This window comes from Mesoplodon mirus, assembly GCF_964341445.2.
Source record: "Mesoplodon mirus genome assembly, chromosome: 10".
NCBI lineage: Eukaryota > Metazoa > Chordata > Mammalia > Artiodactyla > Ziphiidae > Mesoplodon > Mesoplodon mirus.
Genome location: NC_138986.1, coordinates 15,421,130 through 15,438,330, shown reverse-complemented (window position 1 = coordinate 15,438,330; position 17,201 = coordinate 15,421,130). Strand labels below are relative to the sequence as shown.

Below are 17,201 nucleotides of genomic sequence, written 5' to 3'. Positions count from 1 at the left end.
ATCTACTGATTTTCTGCACGTTTCTTACCATTCCTTCTTGTTGACCCATTAGTTCCTTTATCTGATATTCATAATTTTAATAATTGCAGTATAATCTTGCACAAATATTTACCATGAATATAAACTATCTAGAAAAAGTCTGGATGTTGAAGGATATAGACTTGATGGGTTCTTTTTTATTTTAGAAATATTGGTACCAGCTGTTTGATGAGCTTTATTATCGAGTCAAACCAAATTCATGTTCCTTTTGAAAAGACGATCATTAGTCTATATTCTTATTATTGTATTTGTCTTATTAGAACCTTCCATACCTAAGTTTCACTCTCTTATTTTTCTAACAAGACCTATAAACATGGATTTTGGTGGATTTTGAAATGAAACAAATTTCCTCACTAATCACTCTCTTTATTGCGAGGCATTTTGTTTCTGTAAACCTGGGATAGCATTGCTAGGGGGATACAGTGTGGACCCTGCCTTTCAAATGAAGAAGATTGGAACTTTGTGTGTTTCACCAAAATAGCTTCTGCAAGTTTAAAGTCCATGAAAGGTCTTTTTTGGACCCAAGATTTAAGTGCTGTTATTTAATCGCATGGTCACACTGTCATGGTATTGAACTCTGCGTGCAGAACGTGTAGTTCATCAAATATACTCCGTAACAGCCTAACTCCATGTATACCGCAAATGGAATGCCAGCTTTCAAGAACAGATTTAGAGAAATGTTCTGATGGGATGGTTAAGTTTTAACGGGGATGTGAGTCTCAATATGTTGGGTTTTCTTACCCAGCATTAGAAAATTATTGTCCATGTGACACTTTCTTCAATGCTGTGTACAAGTAAAGTGTAAAACTGTCAGCGTCGTTAAGTAGTAGTGCTTCCAGGTTGGTAGCTTAAAATTTTGTGGAATTATAGTGGAACACTTAAAATCTAAAACAGTGCTTCTCAAACTACCATAAGAATCACGTAGGATGTGTTTTACATACGTAAGCATCACCTGTGGTGCTTGTTAACGCTCTAGATTCCTTGGGCCCTGAGCCCTGAGCCTTGATTTAGTAAATCTGGACTAATCTGCTTTATTAGTCATCCCAGGTGCTCACACTTTGAGGCCGTGGATGCAGTGCTTCTCGAACTTTAAAGTGTGTGCACGTGGCATTGGCGTCTTGGTAAAACGCAGACTGACGTTCAGTAGGTCCGAGGTAGTGCCGGAGACTCTGATTCTGATGCATTTCCATGTGACGCTTTAGAAACTCCAACTCTGCAACTCAGCGTCCCATGGGTATCTTTACATTTCCGTCTATACCTAACTTGCTACCTTTTTGCTTTTGACCGCGTAGATGGAGCTAGGTTTTAACCGCCTTTAAACTTTCTGGTTGATAAAATTTTAAAATACTTGCCTACCTTGCTTATCTTGTCCTTTTTCTTATTTATTTTTTTTTCATGTGTATAGATGTGCACCAGTTGCGTCTTGAAGTGCCATCAGCTCTAACACAAGCTCCAGATCCCAAAACCACAGCCAGGCCCTCCTGCTGCTCCCAAGCACGGAAAGCCATGGAGCTTTCCGACAGCGACCGCCCGGTCAGCTTTGGCTCCACGTCGTCCTCGGCCTCCTCCCGGGACAGCCATGGTTCCTTTGGCAGCAGAATGACCTTAGTTTCAAACAGCCACTTGGGCTTGTTTCCCCAGGATAAGGAAGCAGGGGCCATAAAGCTGGAGCTGATGCCAGCCAGGCCGTTTTCCAGCAGCGAGCTGCCGAGGGACGGTGCAGCCGGGCAACAGCACACGGACCAGGGCAGTGAGAGGCAGCCCCGGGCCCAGCACAGAGTGGAAACCAACGGGACGACCAAAACGGGGGCAGAATCAGCCACCAGCCCCAAGCTGCTCTATGTGGACAGAGTTGTGCAGGAGATTCTGGAGACCGAAAGGACTTACGTGCAAGATTTAAAAAGCATCGTAGAGGTAAGGCAAATTGTCGGCTTTTAAAGTTTGTCCTGCAGGATCAACCTGTTCGCAAAATAAAGAGAAGAGCCAGGTGTCTTCTAAGATGCAGGAGTGGTGTGAACGTTTAAACAGATCATAACTTAAGAGAAACCCTAGGGCCATCCTCTCTGTGTTACGATCCTCTTAATATTTGCATTCACGAATTGATTACATGCTAGGGGTAAGAATGATGATACCAGTGCATACACCGGTGTGTTGTGTTCGTGAATCCCGCCCCAAAGGTCTGAGAGACTCGGGCAGAGAGTGGAGCAGACAGAGGATGGAGGCTTCCTGACTTGCAGGTGTCAGGTGTGTACTGACTCAGCCCATCAGGCTACCTTCGCCTTAATCACAATTGTCTCCTGGTGTCTGGAGCTTCCAAAACTATAGATGCCTGTGCCTCACCTCCAGAGACGGATTTCCTGGGCCTGGGGTGTGGTCTGCGGGTAGGAGGAAATTATGGAAGATCCCCAGGTGATTCTTCTGTGCAAACAAGCCTGGGAATTACCGTTTGATGCTGGTTTCTGTATTGGTTGGTATTTGAGGGAAGGTGGTGAAAGATAGAGAAAAACGCTGGGCTTGGTCTTAGGCGTTTACTTTTCTTTTATGGTAAGCAAGTTTGCATAAATCCTTTGACTCCCTGCAAATTGAATTCAGCTCAGGTACCAGATCGCAGACTCTGGAAATTCAATTATTAATTGGTTGTTGTTGTTTTCTCTGTATCCTTTCCTTTTTTTAAAATTTTTATTTTATGTGGGAGTATAGTTGATTTATTCAATTATTAATTTGACTTTGATTTAGAGTTAGGTTTTCAAGGATAAAGTAAGAATTACCAGAGCCACTCAGATATTAATTCATTCTCAATTAATGATTTAAAATATTAGTATTAATAGTTCAAAGGCAAATTGATATTATTAGAAAGCTACTTTCCCTTTGCTGCCTAGTATACTAGCCCAGATTCTTTCATGCGTTAGGGCCTACTTCCTGTTTTTAGACTTTTAATCTAAAATGTGTTTCAGAATAAAGTGGTGGAATATTTGCTGATGAGGACATTCTCCACCAAATACATACATTCTTACAGCTTTAGGGGAAAAACAAATTCTAAGGCACAGTTGTGCGTTGAGTTCCACAAATGATCGAACCAGACACTGTCTACTAAAAATAGTTATGACATAACTTCCCAGTAAAAATAGAAAAATCAACTGATGTTCAACCAAAACAATATGTGATACCAAATGTAGAATAAACCAGGCCAATTGTTTCTTTAATTCATCAATGATGTCATTTGTACGTGAGAAGAAATACCTGTGAAACTGCCAAAAATTTGGGAACCTCTCAGGAAATTTATGGTTGTCAAAGCTTTCTTTGGTCTGTCCTTTTTTCTTTCTTTCTTGGAAAGTTCACCACTTCATCAAAGCTCACCGTACTGACAGAGGAGCCTTTAGTGACTAAGCTGGGATTCTGTGAACACTCTTTTTTTTTTCTGAGGCTGATTGACAAACCTTAGCTGAGAAGAAATAAGGTAAGATGTGTATGAAGGAAAACAGATCAAGACAATTTTTTTTCTAAGAAAGTTTCAGCAGAAGATTTTTTTTTTTTTTTTTTTTTTTTTGTGGTACACAGGCCTCTCACTGCTGTGGCCTCTCCCTTTGCGGAGCCCAGGCTCCGGACGTGCAGGCTCAGCAGCCATGGCTCACAGGCCCAGCCGCTCCGCAGCCTGTGGGATCTTCCCGGACCAGGGCACGAACCCGTGTCGCCTGCATCGGCAGGTGGACTCTCAACCACTGTGCCACCAGGGAAGCCCTCAGCAGAAGTTTTATTCCAAGCTCTCCAAATGTTCTTGCCTTTTTTTCCTTTATCAGTGCATTAGCCATGTTTTACACTAGGGGTTAGTGGACTTTTTCTATAAAGGGCCAGATAGTAAATATTTTAGGCTTTCTGGGCCCTAAACTGTCAGTCCTAACTGCTCAGTCCTGCCACTGTAGCCCAGCAGCAGCCCCAGACACTATGTCAATGAAGGGGCGTGTAAGTTCCAGGAAAACTTTAGGGCTGGGCTGGACCCAAGGGCCATGGTTCACCAAGCCCTGTATTAGACTATGAATTTGTGCCTGCATTTCATCAACTGTAAAATGAGACTAATAATACCTGCCTTATAGGGTTGTTATTATGAGAATTCAATTTGATAATACATAAAAAGCTCACACGACAGCGCCTGCAACGTGGTAAGCGATTAATAAGTGGAAACTATCATCATCACGGGCCTCTTCTGAATTTGCTGGTTGAGAGTGAACAAACCACTCTCGACTGGCCCAGTTATAGCTGTCTTACCTGAAGTCTTTCACAAAAATAAACAGATTAGTAATTCACTACAGCAGAAATTTAATTAAGAAAAAGTAATTTAAAATGGGTGATTCCAACATTATTATTTTGAAGGCAATTGGATTATTTCTGAGGAACCCACGGAAAATCTGAGGTGACACGTAAGAGGGAGAGGAGAGATGAAGAAGGTTGTTGGAGGGAGGATGGCTGGGAGAAATGTCCCAAATATAGAAGGAGACACCGGGTAGGAAGAAGTAGACGCTGCTTTGCTCCAAAGTCACCGGGATGCTTCGAGTCACATCCCCTCCCCACCTAGAAAAGTGCAGAGTCTCTTCAGATCAGGATTGGTCACTGCAGCCTCTTCTTGACACACTTTTGTATGTGACCACTTCTGTTTCTCAAGATCACAATTTTCACAAAATTGTGAAATTTTGTTTAATCTAGTTCTTTCCTTTATGGAGAGTAACCAATTATTTTCTAGCTTGCAGCAACCTTACCCAATAAAGACTGTTATGAGGGGTATTCTTTTAAAATACAAAGCGTCAACTCCTTTAAAAATCCATTTTTCTTGATCCATTTCTAACCTGTTTTTATAATTCTTTAGCTGAGTTCTCTAACATCCTCAGTTTTTCAAATGCAGAATTTTCGGTTGGGAAAAGGGCTACTTAGTAACAACCTACCGTAATAAGCTCTCACCACACAAAGAGACAGAGTTTGTTCGTTGACTTTCTAAGCAAGAATTACTTCTGGAACAAAACATCTCATCATTTATAGAGATAACGGGGAAGTCATTTTTCACTTACGCAGTAGCATAGTTTCGGACTGTCCGCACTCTCTGCTTTATTGACTTCCCACTAACTAATATCCTTCAATAATCAGTCTCGGTTTAATTAATTTTCCTGTAAGCGGTACATTTTTCTCTGTAGTATATCCTATCCCTACATAATCCTCACCACTCAGGTTTAGGTTTAGTTCTTAGAATTTATAAAAAGAAACATTTTTGTGAAAGGTCATTGATACATACACTGATTTAGAAGATGTTAGTACATGTGGTTTGATAGTTCAACATGGTACCAAACAGCATCAGAGTAGCTTATTTCTGAGAAGAGATCCTGCTGACCTTATCTGGGCAGTAGGATTCCCAGATGTTGGTTACAAGGCAAAGGAGGATGTATGTCTTTCTTTCCCTATGTAGAGACATTGTATTAGAATAATCCCAAGGGCTTCCCTGGTGGCGCAGTGGTTGAGAGTCCGCCTGCTGATGCAGGGGGCACGGGTTCATGCCCCGGTCCGGGAAGATCCCACATGCCGCGGAGCGGCTGGGCCCATGAGCCTTGGCCGCTGAGCCTGCGCGTCCGGAACCTGTGCTCCGCAACAGGAGAGGCCACAACAGTGAGAGGCCCGCGTACCGCAAAAAAAATAAAATTAAAAAAAAATAATAATAATAACAATCCCAAATATATTGGTATTTTTTTCTTCCCCATGCCATTTAGGAATTCAAAAATGAATTCCTAACGCTTTCTGCAAATTTAACTGAGAAATGTTATTCTTCTTATTGCTTTGGTCTTCATCCCTTGCATCCTCCTCAGACCCTTTTCTCTGCCCCCCCATCCCCTCCCCATGGCTACTCCATCCTCTGATCCTTTGCCTGACATCCTAGTGATTTGCTTTTGTTCACTTGACAGTTGAGAGAGAGAGGGAGGTGAGGTCTTGACTATCACCCACACTGAAAGAAACAATAGAGCTGTTATTTCCATGTCTATATATGGCTCCTAATAGCATTCACAGATAAAATGAGATAATAAGTATGAAAGCAAGTTTTAAAAGTTAAAAGTAAAATCACCAATGATAAAATTTGTGGAGAGGGAGAAATTCATAGCTGGAAAGTAGGAAATAAGGGTTTCTTTCATGTTTAATGGGACATTAGATTGACTGAGCAGAGACTCTCATGCGTAGAGGGGGTTTCTTTAATCTTTCTAAATGATCTATAAAAGAGCCTTTGACAGTCTCATAAACTTGGCCCCAGATAGAGTTCATGGCCTGTTTTAACCTTTTTAGGAAAGTTTTTAAATAATTCATAGCATCATGTAATACTGTGTAATTAGAAGTTACATCTCTACTACAAAATGGCATCTTTGAAGTATAAGAAATACTAAATTAAATCATCTTTTGGGATGCTGAGGATGTGTATTTAGTGAGGAAAAAGTGGGTAAAATATTAAAAGTAACATGTGAGTTTATTTTTTTTTCTATCATATTCCAGAAAGCTAAAATCCTTTTCCAAGCACCTTTATCCTTGCAGTGTGTTAAAAAGTTAAGAAGTGATTATTATAGCTTTACTGTGTAACATTTAAAGAGCCAAAGCCTTAAGCAATCCTTGTTGAAAGCATTCAGCATTGTTCAAAAGCTGTTGCTACACAAGGATTATATTGTTGATCTCCAACCCCCAGCTCTTGTATTTATTGGTCGACAGGGACTCTTTGTTTATCGTGTGATAGTACAGACAGTGGCAGGGCAGGTGGACGAGAGAAGGATGCTTTTCACACACTTAGTGACATGAAGCACACTGAAAGCTATTCTGCCTGTTGCCATAGCTTAAGGAGGCTGCCCTTAGCACCGGAGGTATCCGTTAGTGGAAGGAGAACTCTCACGCTTGGAAGCGAGCCTCTCCCAGAGCTGTGCAGAGTGAATGAAGGAACCCCGTGATCAGGCCCAGGGCATTTGTGCAGTGACTCCACCCTTGACTCTGCCTGGAGACTTAGGTCTTAGGCTGGTGAGGTGACTAAGACTTGGATAAAATGGAATCTGAGTGGGCTTTTGTCCTATGCCACCCCTCAAGGGCAACACTGTCAAGCTTGGAGGTGGTTTCTCTTGAAGCCTGGCTTCCTGTGGATTCTGTTGGAGAGATAAGATGTTTTGGTGTGGAAAGGTCAGTTTATGTCTCTGCTACTCTTTTCCCTTGGCCGTGAAAGGATGGCTTTACATGGGCATTCCCTGGACCAGCCATAACTGCTTAGGATACTTGACAAGAGGAGAAAGGTTTTGAATCAAGGGAAAAGGCTGTTGGGATGTGGTGAACTGTCATAGATTTTATTGGCTTTCTGTTTGCAGATGTCCTCACTCACTACTTTCTCTCCAGTTTAAATAACATTTATTAAACTGGCACTTTTTATGAGTTTCATTTAGACTAAGATTTTTTGAATATTGAGGGAAGTATGTGTTCAACGCTAGAGTGTAGGACTTGTCAGGGATTGTTTTTAATGAAGACTTATTATGTGGGTGGGTTTAACAAAGAATTTACACTGTAGTACTTGGCATAAGGTAACGTACTTTTTCTTTTACATGGCATTTGAACACTTTTGTTTGAATGGGTCTATTTTTCCTTCCAAGGACTTTTATCATGGTGGGTGAATGAGATCTTTCCTAAAACCATTTAAGATCTATGGTTATTTGGAAGCAAACCTGTTAAGTAGTTTCATGCTTATGTAGAAGTTATTCCTCAAATAACACATCTAACCACTGTACATGAGCCCCCCAAGCTTCGCTTTGACTGTTTCCATGCCTCTTTGTTGTTGTTTCGTCCCCCTCCTTCCCTACCCCACCCCACCCTACTCTCATCTCCTGTCACCTTAACAACAACAGAAACTTAGAAGGTGGGAACATAGTGATTTTGAGTGTTATCTATTCTACTGGCTGCAGCCTAATATGGGAGGGAGGGTAGGGACCTGGCCTTTTAAGTCTTTTGTCCATTTAGAATGTTCTGATCATACCTTATGATTAATTGCTAATGAACATCGAAAATAGGCCAAGGTGGGCAGCATTTAGTAAAAGCAAAGTGAGTTGAAGTTTGCAGGGTTGCTGTGCAGAAGTAGCTGTGGGCTGTTCACACAAGTTCGTGTATACTTAATGAATGATGTCAGTTTATTTCCTCCAAATCGTTCTGGCTAGATCTTGAGGCAAAACTTAGGAAAATTCGTCAAAATAACGATATGGGTCAGATTCTTCTGGGAGCACGGTAGACAGTGAGTATCACCGACGTGAAACCTTAAGCTTTGTGACCACACCTGCCACCTCAATGAATCCGAACAGCTGTAAACATACTTCATAGCTACCACTTCTAAATTTTCTAGATATGTGCCTTAATAACAAAAACACCAAAAAACAACATTAACAGCAACTAATATTTGAGTACTTACCGTATTTCAGGCACTGCATTAAGCACTTAAAGCCTCACCCACAGCCCCATCTTGTGGGTACTATAATAATTTTCTTATTTTTAGCACAAGAATATTGCATGTACAAAGAGTAAAGGAACTTATCCAAGGTCTGTAAGTGGTTAGTGGTAGAACTGGAACTGGAACCCAAGTTTCACTCTAAAGCCCCTCTTTTACTACTTACTACACTGTTATTGTAAATCTCCTCTTATTGTCTAGCAGAGGGCTCAGAGATTTTCATCTTCTTCTTAAGCTCTCTAGGGCAGGGTGTTGCAACAGCATGACAATAGACATTTGGGGCTGGATAGTTCTTGGCTGTAGGGGATAGTCATGTGCATTGTAGGATGTTTAGCAGCAAACCTGGCCTCTACCCACTAGATGCCAATAGAACCACCACCATCCCCACTCATGACAACCAAAATTGCCTCTAGACATTGCCAAATAGCCCCTGAGGGACAAACTTCCCTTGGTTGAGAACCACTGTTCCAAAAATTTGGAAGGCATAATGTATAATAGTAGGCTAAGCCACAGTAACAAATAGGCCCCAAATTTAGTGACTTAATACAACAGAAATTTCTCCTTTTACAGTCATGTATGTGTGTGTTCAGGTTAATGGGAGTTGTGCTTCTCCATGCAGTCATTCAGGAACCAAGCTGATGAGGCTCTGTCCTGTTCAGCACGTGGCTCCAAAGGTTGTGCTGGGGTCTGTGCCATCTCAGCTAGAAGGGCAAGAGGACATGGAGACATGCATTGGGGAAGGGGTGGGGGGTTCTGGGACAAGCATAGAAATGGCTCACCCCGTCTCTCATTCCACATCAAACTCTAAGTTTGGAGAAATAGTCTAGCTATGTGCCCAGAAAAAGTAAGAAACATTTTTGTGAGCAATTGCCAGTGTACACCATGCATTATATATATCTGAAACATTCTCATTGTAAAACCTACACCATGTATCCCACCATCACTAAAAGTAAAAATAAAAATACATGAAGGGACTTCCCTGGTGGCGCAGTGGTTGAGAGTCCGCCTGCCGATGCAGGGGACACGGGTTCGTGCCCCGGTCCGGGAAGATCCCACATGCCGCGGAGCGGCTAGGACCGTGAACCATGGCCGCTGGGCCTGCGCATCCAGAACCTGCACTCCGCAACGGGAGAGGCCATGACAGTGAGAGGCCCGAGTACCGCAAAAAAAAAAACAAAAAAAAAAAACGTGAAGAAGAAAGCAGGAAAGATTTTGATGATGCTTACTGCCAAGATTATAGTCACTTTCTCTACTAAATAACCCTATAGAATGTTTGAAATGGAATTCTTCATTTAGGACCTGGAACAGATTCAGACCAATGTACCTTCTCTTGTTCCTCCCCTCTTTCATGTCTCCATCACCACCACCCTCTTTTTCTCCCATGATTCCTAATGCCCTCTCCTCTTTTATTTTTGTAGTTTTTCCTATCCATATGACCTGTCAACAGGGCTCTTTGGAATTATTGAACATAATAGGTAGTATTTCAGTTTAAAAAGAGGCCTGCTGGGTCTAGCATAGTTCAAAGGCAGGGATGGTACTTCTCTTGCTAGTGTTCTAGAAACCGCTTGAGTAGACTGGAGTCAATGAGGATAATGGACTGATGCCATCAAACGCTTAATAGAATGATGATGCTTGGAAGCTGCAAGTTTATTGCCACACTGATAAAGTTTATGAGAAAATTGAATGCCCTCCTTTTCACTGCCCTGCCCTTCTCTTAGACTCATTTCTGTAGCTATTCTGAGAAGCCAAAATGAGAATTATGGACACTTGAAGAAAAAGTAAGCAATGAAAAACCTAATTGTTGAAAGTGTTTTAATACATTCTTGGGCCTTGCACCCCCTAAATCAACTGACATCATTATGGATGGTTTTCCGTAAGAAGTTGAAGTCAACTTGCATCTTTCCAGAGGTGAACTTGGAGAAAGTAAATTTACCATTGATAAATAGTAGTCTATTTATATTGTTAACCTTTATCTGGAGTACACTCTTCAAATTACTAAGAACTCTGTACCAATAGCATAATGAACACCAGTTGGTATAATAATTATGAATTTAGTGATGTTCCTCATTGTCTTCTTAAGAAATACTAAACCTCAGGTAATGGAAAAGTCACCTTTGCGTTCCTGACAATCCTGACTTGTGACTTGCTTCTTTATTTTTTATTTTTTAAACTTCTTTATTTTTTGTGACTTGCTTCTTGAAAAGCTTGGGGCCGGAATCAATAGTTGAGGTCAGTCCAAAGATGTCCAGGCTTTTTAGGACATTTTTACCAGGTTGCAAGAGTTTGTGATCTGAGAAGAGATTATAGTTGCAGATTGTTTTTAGCTTCTATATCATAAGTCTAAGACCCAAGAAAGAGAGAGTACAGATGATAGAGATAAAGAGCTATATGAATTTCAAAGTGCCTACAATCAATTCTGCTATAATTCGACATACGACATATGTGCTCCTAAAAATTACTCACTATGCAAAATCATGAGGGAGAAATGGAAAAATGGGTTCCAAACACAACACTCAAAAACATCATCAGTGACACAAAAAAAGAAAGATAGGAATCTAACAAAAATGGAGACAGTTTTATGCATGTTAAATGGTTAAGAAATATATACCTTCTATAGTAAATATGATACTTTACCTCAAAAAAAACCCCTGAAATTTCTTGTGGGAGCCCACTGATTCCCACAGCTGCCACCCTCTGTGAGAGGAAGAGAACAAAGAGGAGTGAGAGAAAAAGAGTGAGAAAAAAAAGAACAATAAACAGGAAAAAGAACAGAGAAGGAAAAATATAAGGTAGGCTAAGAGGAAGGAGAGAAAAATGGAAGAGAGCAGAAGCCATGTGCAGGGTTGCAGGGTGAGTTATTATGAAGTAGGTTTACCTAACATCGATGCAAAATTGATACACGTGCTGTGGATGGGTGCGGCTTTGAGGCACACAAGGGGGACTGAGGTGGACTGAGGTAGCTAGTATGTATTTGAGGTGTGTGTGTGTTTGTATTCCTCTGCTGCTCTTTGGAAGTGGCTGTGCTTTTCTGTGCTCACCTAGTGTTTATCGTGGATGCAATCCTGCCTAAGCAAAATTTGGAAATTTAAGTTCAAGTTACTCCCTAGTATATTAATCATGTGGGAACACATTCATGTTTTCAAAGCAAATGTTAAAGCAGAATTGACTGTACTTATTCTCTGGGGTATTATGACTTGTTACAAATAGGTCTCACCCCTCCCCCATCCCCTTTGCTCAGACCAGAAGATTAAAGAACACTATACCTGTTGTCAAAAAGCATGATCTTCCATTTATGTTAAGTAGGACTAATAAAGATAATGACAAATATTCCTAAAGCACTTTTTATTTCCTCCCTGTAAGAAAAAAAGTGGTTTAAGAGAATTTCAAGCTCTCCCAGCAATTTGAGACTTTATTTACATTTCTGAAAACTAAAAAAGAGATTTTTTTTACCCTAATCTGGGACCAACAAATATGATTAAGTGAAAGTGGAGTTGTCAGAAATTTTTCTTTCGCTGAAAGGATTTTCACAATTTGGTCAAATACTCTTACACAAACTATAGCTCTTGCTGTCTATGAAACTCATTACACCAAGGAGAGGTAAGGGGTAAATATTAGTGTATTTCTGATGATAAAACTAGAATATTTTCCACCTGCACTTGCAGATTCAGAGTTAGAGAATGTATTAAAGGAAAGGATAGACTGACTTACAGACATAACTGAGTACATTGATTTCTTTTGCGAGATCAAGCATTAAGAAAAATACCTGCAACTAAAAAGTCCCTTCCCATTCTATTAAGCTTTTTTTTTAAGGCAACATTTTGATTTTTGATGAAAAGTCATTTCAGAAACTTCAGTTAGCTCAGGTGATCAAGTAGCTATTACTATTGGTCTGCTGAAGAACTGCTAATATATTTCAAAGGCTGCCTGTAGGCACAATTCTATTGAAGATTTGCTAAAACGGGTCATGTTCAGTTGGGGTAGAATTATGGTGCCTTTTGGGTGTGTGCCATCTTGAATATTCAGTTATACTGAGTGGGTAGAAAATATAGAATTCAGGAAATTGTGTTCAAAACAAATCAACCTTCAGTTGGGAGTAGTTTCCCATGGCTGGAAATTTCTTCCAAAGAAAACATGTTGCTTACACCTTGTGAAACTAAGCACATCAAAGAATCTACCCAGGTCATTTGACAAGCCTAGAGCAAGTTGGTGTGAAGCAACCCTGCTCTGTAACACCTAGAAAAGGAAGAGGTAGATTGGGCTGATGTGGGACTTTTCAGCCTACATAGCTTAGTAACCTGTTTTCTGATCATTCATGTTTTCAATTTCTCCTCTGCCCACCAAGACTACTCTGCCGCTTAAGGGGGATAGCATTGTTCAATACAGCAGCTCACATGGAATGTTTTATATCTTTTTAAAACTGGTAAAATATACATGACATTTATTATTTTAACCATTTTAAGTACATTGACACTGTTGTACATTGAACTACATGACCATCACCACCTTGCATCTCCAGAAATTTTCTGTCACCCTAAATTGAAACTGCACACCCATTAAACACTAACTCTTCATCCCCTCTTTCCTCAGCCTCAGGCAATCCTTTTTTCATTTTCAAAAATTGTGGTAGGGCTTCCCTGGTGGCGCAGTGGTTGAGAGTCCGCCTGCCGATGCAGGGGACACGGGTTCGTGCCCCGGTCCGGGAGGATCCCACATGCCGCGGAGCAGCTGGGCCCGTGAGCCATGGCCGCTGAGCCTGCACGTCCGGAGCCTGTGCTCCGCAAAGGGAGAGGCCGCGACAGTGAGAGGCCCGCGTACCGCAAAAAAAGAAAAAAAAATTGTGGTAGAATACATATAACATAAAATTTACTGTCTTAACCATTTTTAAATGTCCAGTTTAGAGGCATTAAGTACATTCACAGTGTTGTGCAACCAATCCCTAGAATTCTTTTCATCTTGCAAAACTGAAACTCTGTACCTGTTAACCAGTAACTCCCCATTCTCCCCTCCCTCCTTCCAGCTCCTGATAAACACCCTTCTACTCTCTGCTTCTATGAATCTGACTACTTTTGATACCTCACATAAGTGGAATCATACAGTACTTGTTCTTTTGTGACTGTTTATTTCACTCAGCATAATGTCTTCAAGGTTCATCCATGTCATAGCACATGTCAGAATTTTCTTCCTTCTTAAGGTTGACTAATATTCCGTTGTATGTATATATCACATTTTGTTTCTCCAGTCACCTGTTGATGGATGCTTAGATTGCGTCATATAGCGCAGAATTTTTGATTCAGTAGAATCACACAAAGTTTTAGAACTGGAAAATAACTCAGGGAAGTCTAGCTGACCATAGATTCTGAAAGGGTAAGGTGTGTTGGTAAGTTTTCTATTCCTGGCAATCAGCACTGCCTTTGACACTTACTAGGCCATCAGTAGATATTTGCTGCATGAATTATCAAGTTCTACCCAATCATCTTTATAGGTGAGGAAATGGAGATCCAGAGAACCAAGTGGTTTCTCCAACTGGATGCAAATCTTAGTTCTGTCACCTACGACCCTTGATCTTGAACAATTATTTAACTTCTGTAATCTTCAGTTTCTTCTTCTTAACATGAAAGGTATTGCGTACCTCACAGGATGTTGTGAGGATGCACAGAGGTAATGCCTGTAAAATGCTTTGCACGGACCTGGCACAGCGGAAACTCTCAACAACTAAAAGCTGTTCAAGTCCAGACCCTGCAGCTAAGTATTGGCAGTGCCGGGACTGTATCCATTTCATTTAGAAACAACTAGAAAAATACAAGAAGCATTTATTGAGTTTCCCTTATGTACCAATTGAGGAGGGTTCTCATACATACTTGTTAATGAAATTTTCTGGAAACATATTACATTTACTGCCCAGTTTTCTACATCTCAGCCATTGACAAGGATGAAATTGACACGGATACGTGTGAAGGACAGAGCTTGTCACTTCTACATCCACCCACCATATAGTTTAGACAAAATCAGAGCAGTGGTATAGAGGGGAAGTGGGAACAATTAGGGTCACTTCCTGAGCAACTTCTTGGGACATGTCTGAACTGTGGCATTACCTTTTTTCCCCTAGCATGTATATAGGTAGCTTTTTGAGGATGAGAAATTGTTTCCTGCAAGACCAGAGAGTCTGGGCTAGCCCATTTGTAATAATTAACAGATAAACTGATACTCTAGGGCCCCTTGCCAACTCCTGTTCTGAAGTAGGTGCTGGCTGTAAAGTTCCAAGTCCTATTTGAAAGGAAGAAGGTAAAGAAGGTTACTGATAAATTGTATAAATTTACTTCATATTCAAAATTATCTAGAATGTTCTAGGTATTACTTTTGGCAAGAAAATCCACTAGAATAAAATTCCTACTTCGAAGATAGGACAAAGTAAAGCAACATAAAGATCCCATATGAGAACACACAACTGGTCATCAGCTAGGCTCATATCAAGGAAAATAAGCCCTCACAGACAGGATCAAGGGGTTATTATTGGGGCAATTAAGAGCTGTCACCTAAGAAATCTGGTTAGGAAGAGCAGCTAAAAACAGGATTTTTCTAAAGCAGAGGCTGCACTTGAGTATTACCTGGGGAGCTTTTACAACTCCTGCCCCCTCAGGTGTAGCCTGGACTAATGAAATCTGAATCTCCCAGGGTGACATCACTTTTTCTTAAAGCTCTCCATATTCCAATAAGCAATCAACATTGAGGTCCACTGTCCTAAAGGGATTTTTTTCCCCTTTGTTATAAAGCAAACAATAGACATTTAAAGGCAGCACGAATTACCCCACCCACCCCATCCCCTGTGATGAAGTGGTGAAAATGAAGAAAAGCTAGAATCTGCAAGAACTGAATCCAAATCCTGACTCTGCCATTTCCCTTTGTGATCTTGGATAAGTTACTAAACTTTTCTAAGTTTCAGTGTTTTTACCTGTAAAATGGGAATAAGAGGATTGTTGTGAAAATAAGACTATCCGTGCAAAATGCTAGCACCGTGCTAGGCATATAGTAAGCAGTCAAGTGAGAATGATTATTAATATTATCATCATTATCATTAATATACTTAGTATTATTTGGAAAGGCCAGTAACTTCTGGTACATTTAAAAGTATCATAATATTGTTCTTGCTAATCTACGTTAAGGTATTATTTCAGAAAATTATTTTAACTTTGCAGTTTAAGAAGGATATATATTATTTTGATTTTGTTAGTTTATCTGATATACGTACATGTAGTTGGAATTTATTCCTAATATCGTACAGGGCTGCCAGGGATGCAATGGCAGAATGAAATTATTTCCAGAATTTTGACGTGAGCTGAGCTAAACTGAGATTGATTTAACGGGCTGAGCACTGGTCTGGGCTCCAGTCCCACGCTGACAGTCAGCTGTGTGCCATGGACAACCAACCAGGCTGACCTCAGCTTCATCCTCTGTAAATGAGTCTAATTCAAGAAGCCAGAATCTAAAGATGACTAGAGATCTCATCTCCTCCAACCTCAGCTCTCAAGAATGTAACTAGGAAATCAGTGAGCCCTTTGAGCAGCCAAAATAGATATTTCAAATGCCAAACAGTAAATCCTGTGTCTTTACCCAAAGAGAGGCCCCAAGCTCTCACTAAGAGCCTATTTACTCTACGTGTTTAAAATAAGCTTAATTAGGGAATTCCCTGGTGATCCATCCAGTGGTGAGGACTCTGAGCTTTCAGTGCTGAGGGCCCAGTTCAATCCCTGGTGGGGGGACTAAGATCCCGCAAGCCGTGCCGCGTGGCCAAAAAAATTAATTAATTAATAAAATAAGTTTAATTATTTGGTTTCCTAGCCCACAGCAAGGGGAGGGAGGGAGCGGGAGGGAGTGGATGTGATGACACTAAGGAACCAGAGGAAGAAGTCCTTAGAAAATGAATTAAGGTAAAGCTATTTAGAGTGGATGCAAACTCACCTTCTTACTCTGGTGAATTTCACTTGTGAATTACGCCCCAGAGCATAACCTGAGTCCTTACTGATGAGCCTGACTAGGAAGAACATTTTTTATTATGCTTAGTATACATCTAAAATATATTGCCGGATGCCTGGTCTTCATATACAAAGTGATTTTTTAATCATGATAACTGACTTTTTATGGAAGTATAGTTGGTTTACAATATTGTGTTTAGTTTTAGATGGACAGCAAAGTGATTCAGATATAGATATATTCTTTTTCAGATTCTTTTCCATTATGGGCTGTTACAAGATGTTGAATATAGTTCCCTGTGCTGTATAGTAGAGCCTTGTTGTTTACTTTATATATGATAGTGTGTATATGTTAATCCCAACCTCCTAATTTATCCCTCCCCCCCACCCACTCCACCCACCAGCTCCCGCTTTCTCCTTTGGTAACTCTAAGCTTGTTTCTATGTCTGTGAGTCTGTTTCTGTTTTGACTTTTTAAATGTTTTTCACTGTTGTAAAATATACATAAAATAAAATTTACCATTTTGAAGCGTACAGTTCAGTGGCAATAAGCACATACACAGTGTTGTGCAGCCATCACCACTATCCATTTCTAGAACGTTCTTTACCATCCCAAACAGAAACTCTGTACCCATTAAACAATAACTCCCCATGCCCCCTTCCCCAGTCCCTGGCAATCTCCAGTCTACTTTCTGTCTGTGAATTTGCTAG

The 17,201-nt window shown here is 40.6% G+C and overlaps 1 protein-coding gene across 4 annotated transcripts in view; it reads left to right on the top strand.

Moving 5' to 3' along the window:
• Positions 1 to 17,201, top strand: part of PLEKHG1 (pleckstrin homology and RhoGEF domain containing G1) — a 229,563-nt gene that overhangs the window by 135,313 nt on the left and 77,049 nt on the right. For 3 of the 4 annotated variants that reach the window (XM_082633368.1, XM_082633367.1, XM_082633369.1), the window contains one exon: positions 1,445 to 1,953. In XM_082633368.1, the coding sequence (XP_082489494.1) occupies positions 1,546 to 1,953 (408 nt within the window). In that variant the 5' untranslated portion in view covers positions 1,445 to 1,545. Of the gene's footprint in view, positions 1 to 1,203; positions 1,954 to 17,201 lie in introns of those variants that run through there. The other variant, XM_082633366.1, reaches the window with a different exon arrangement.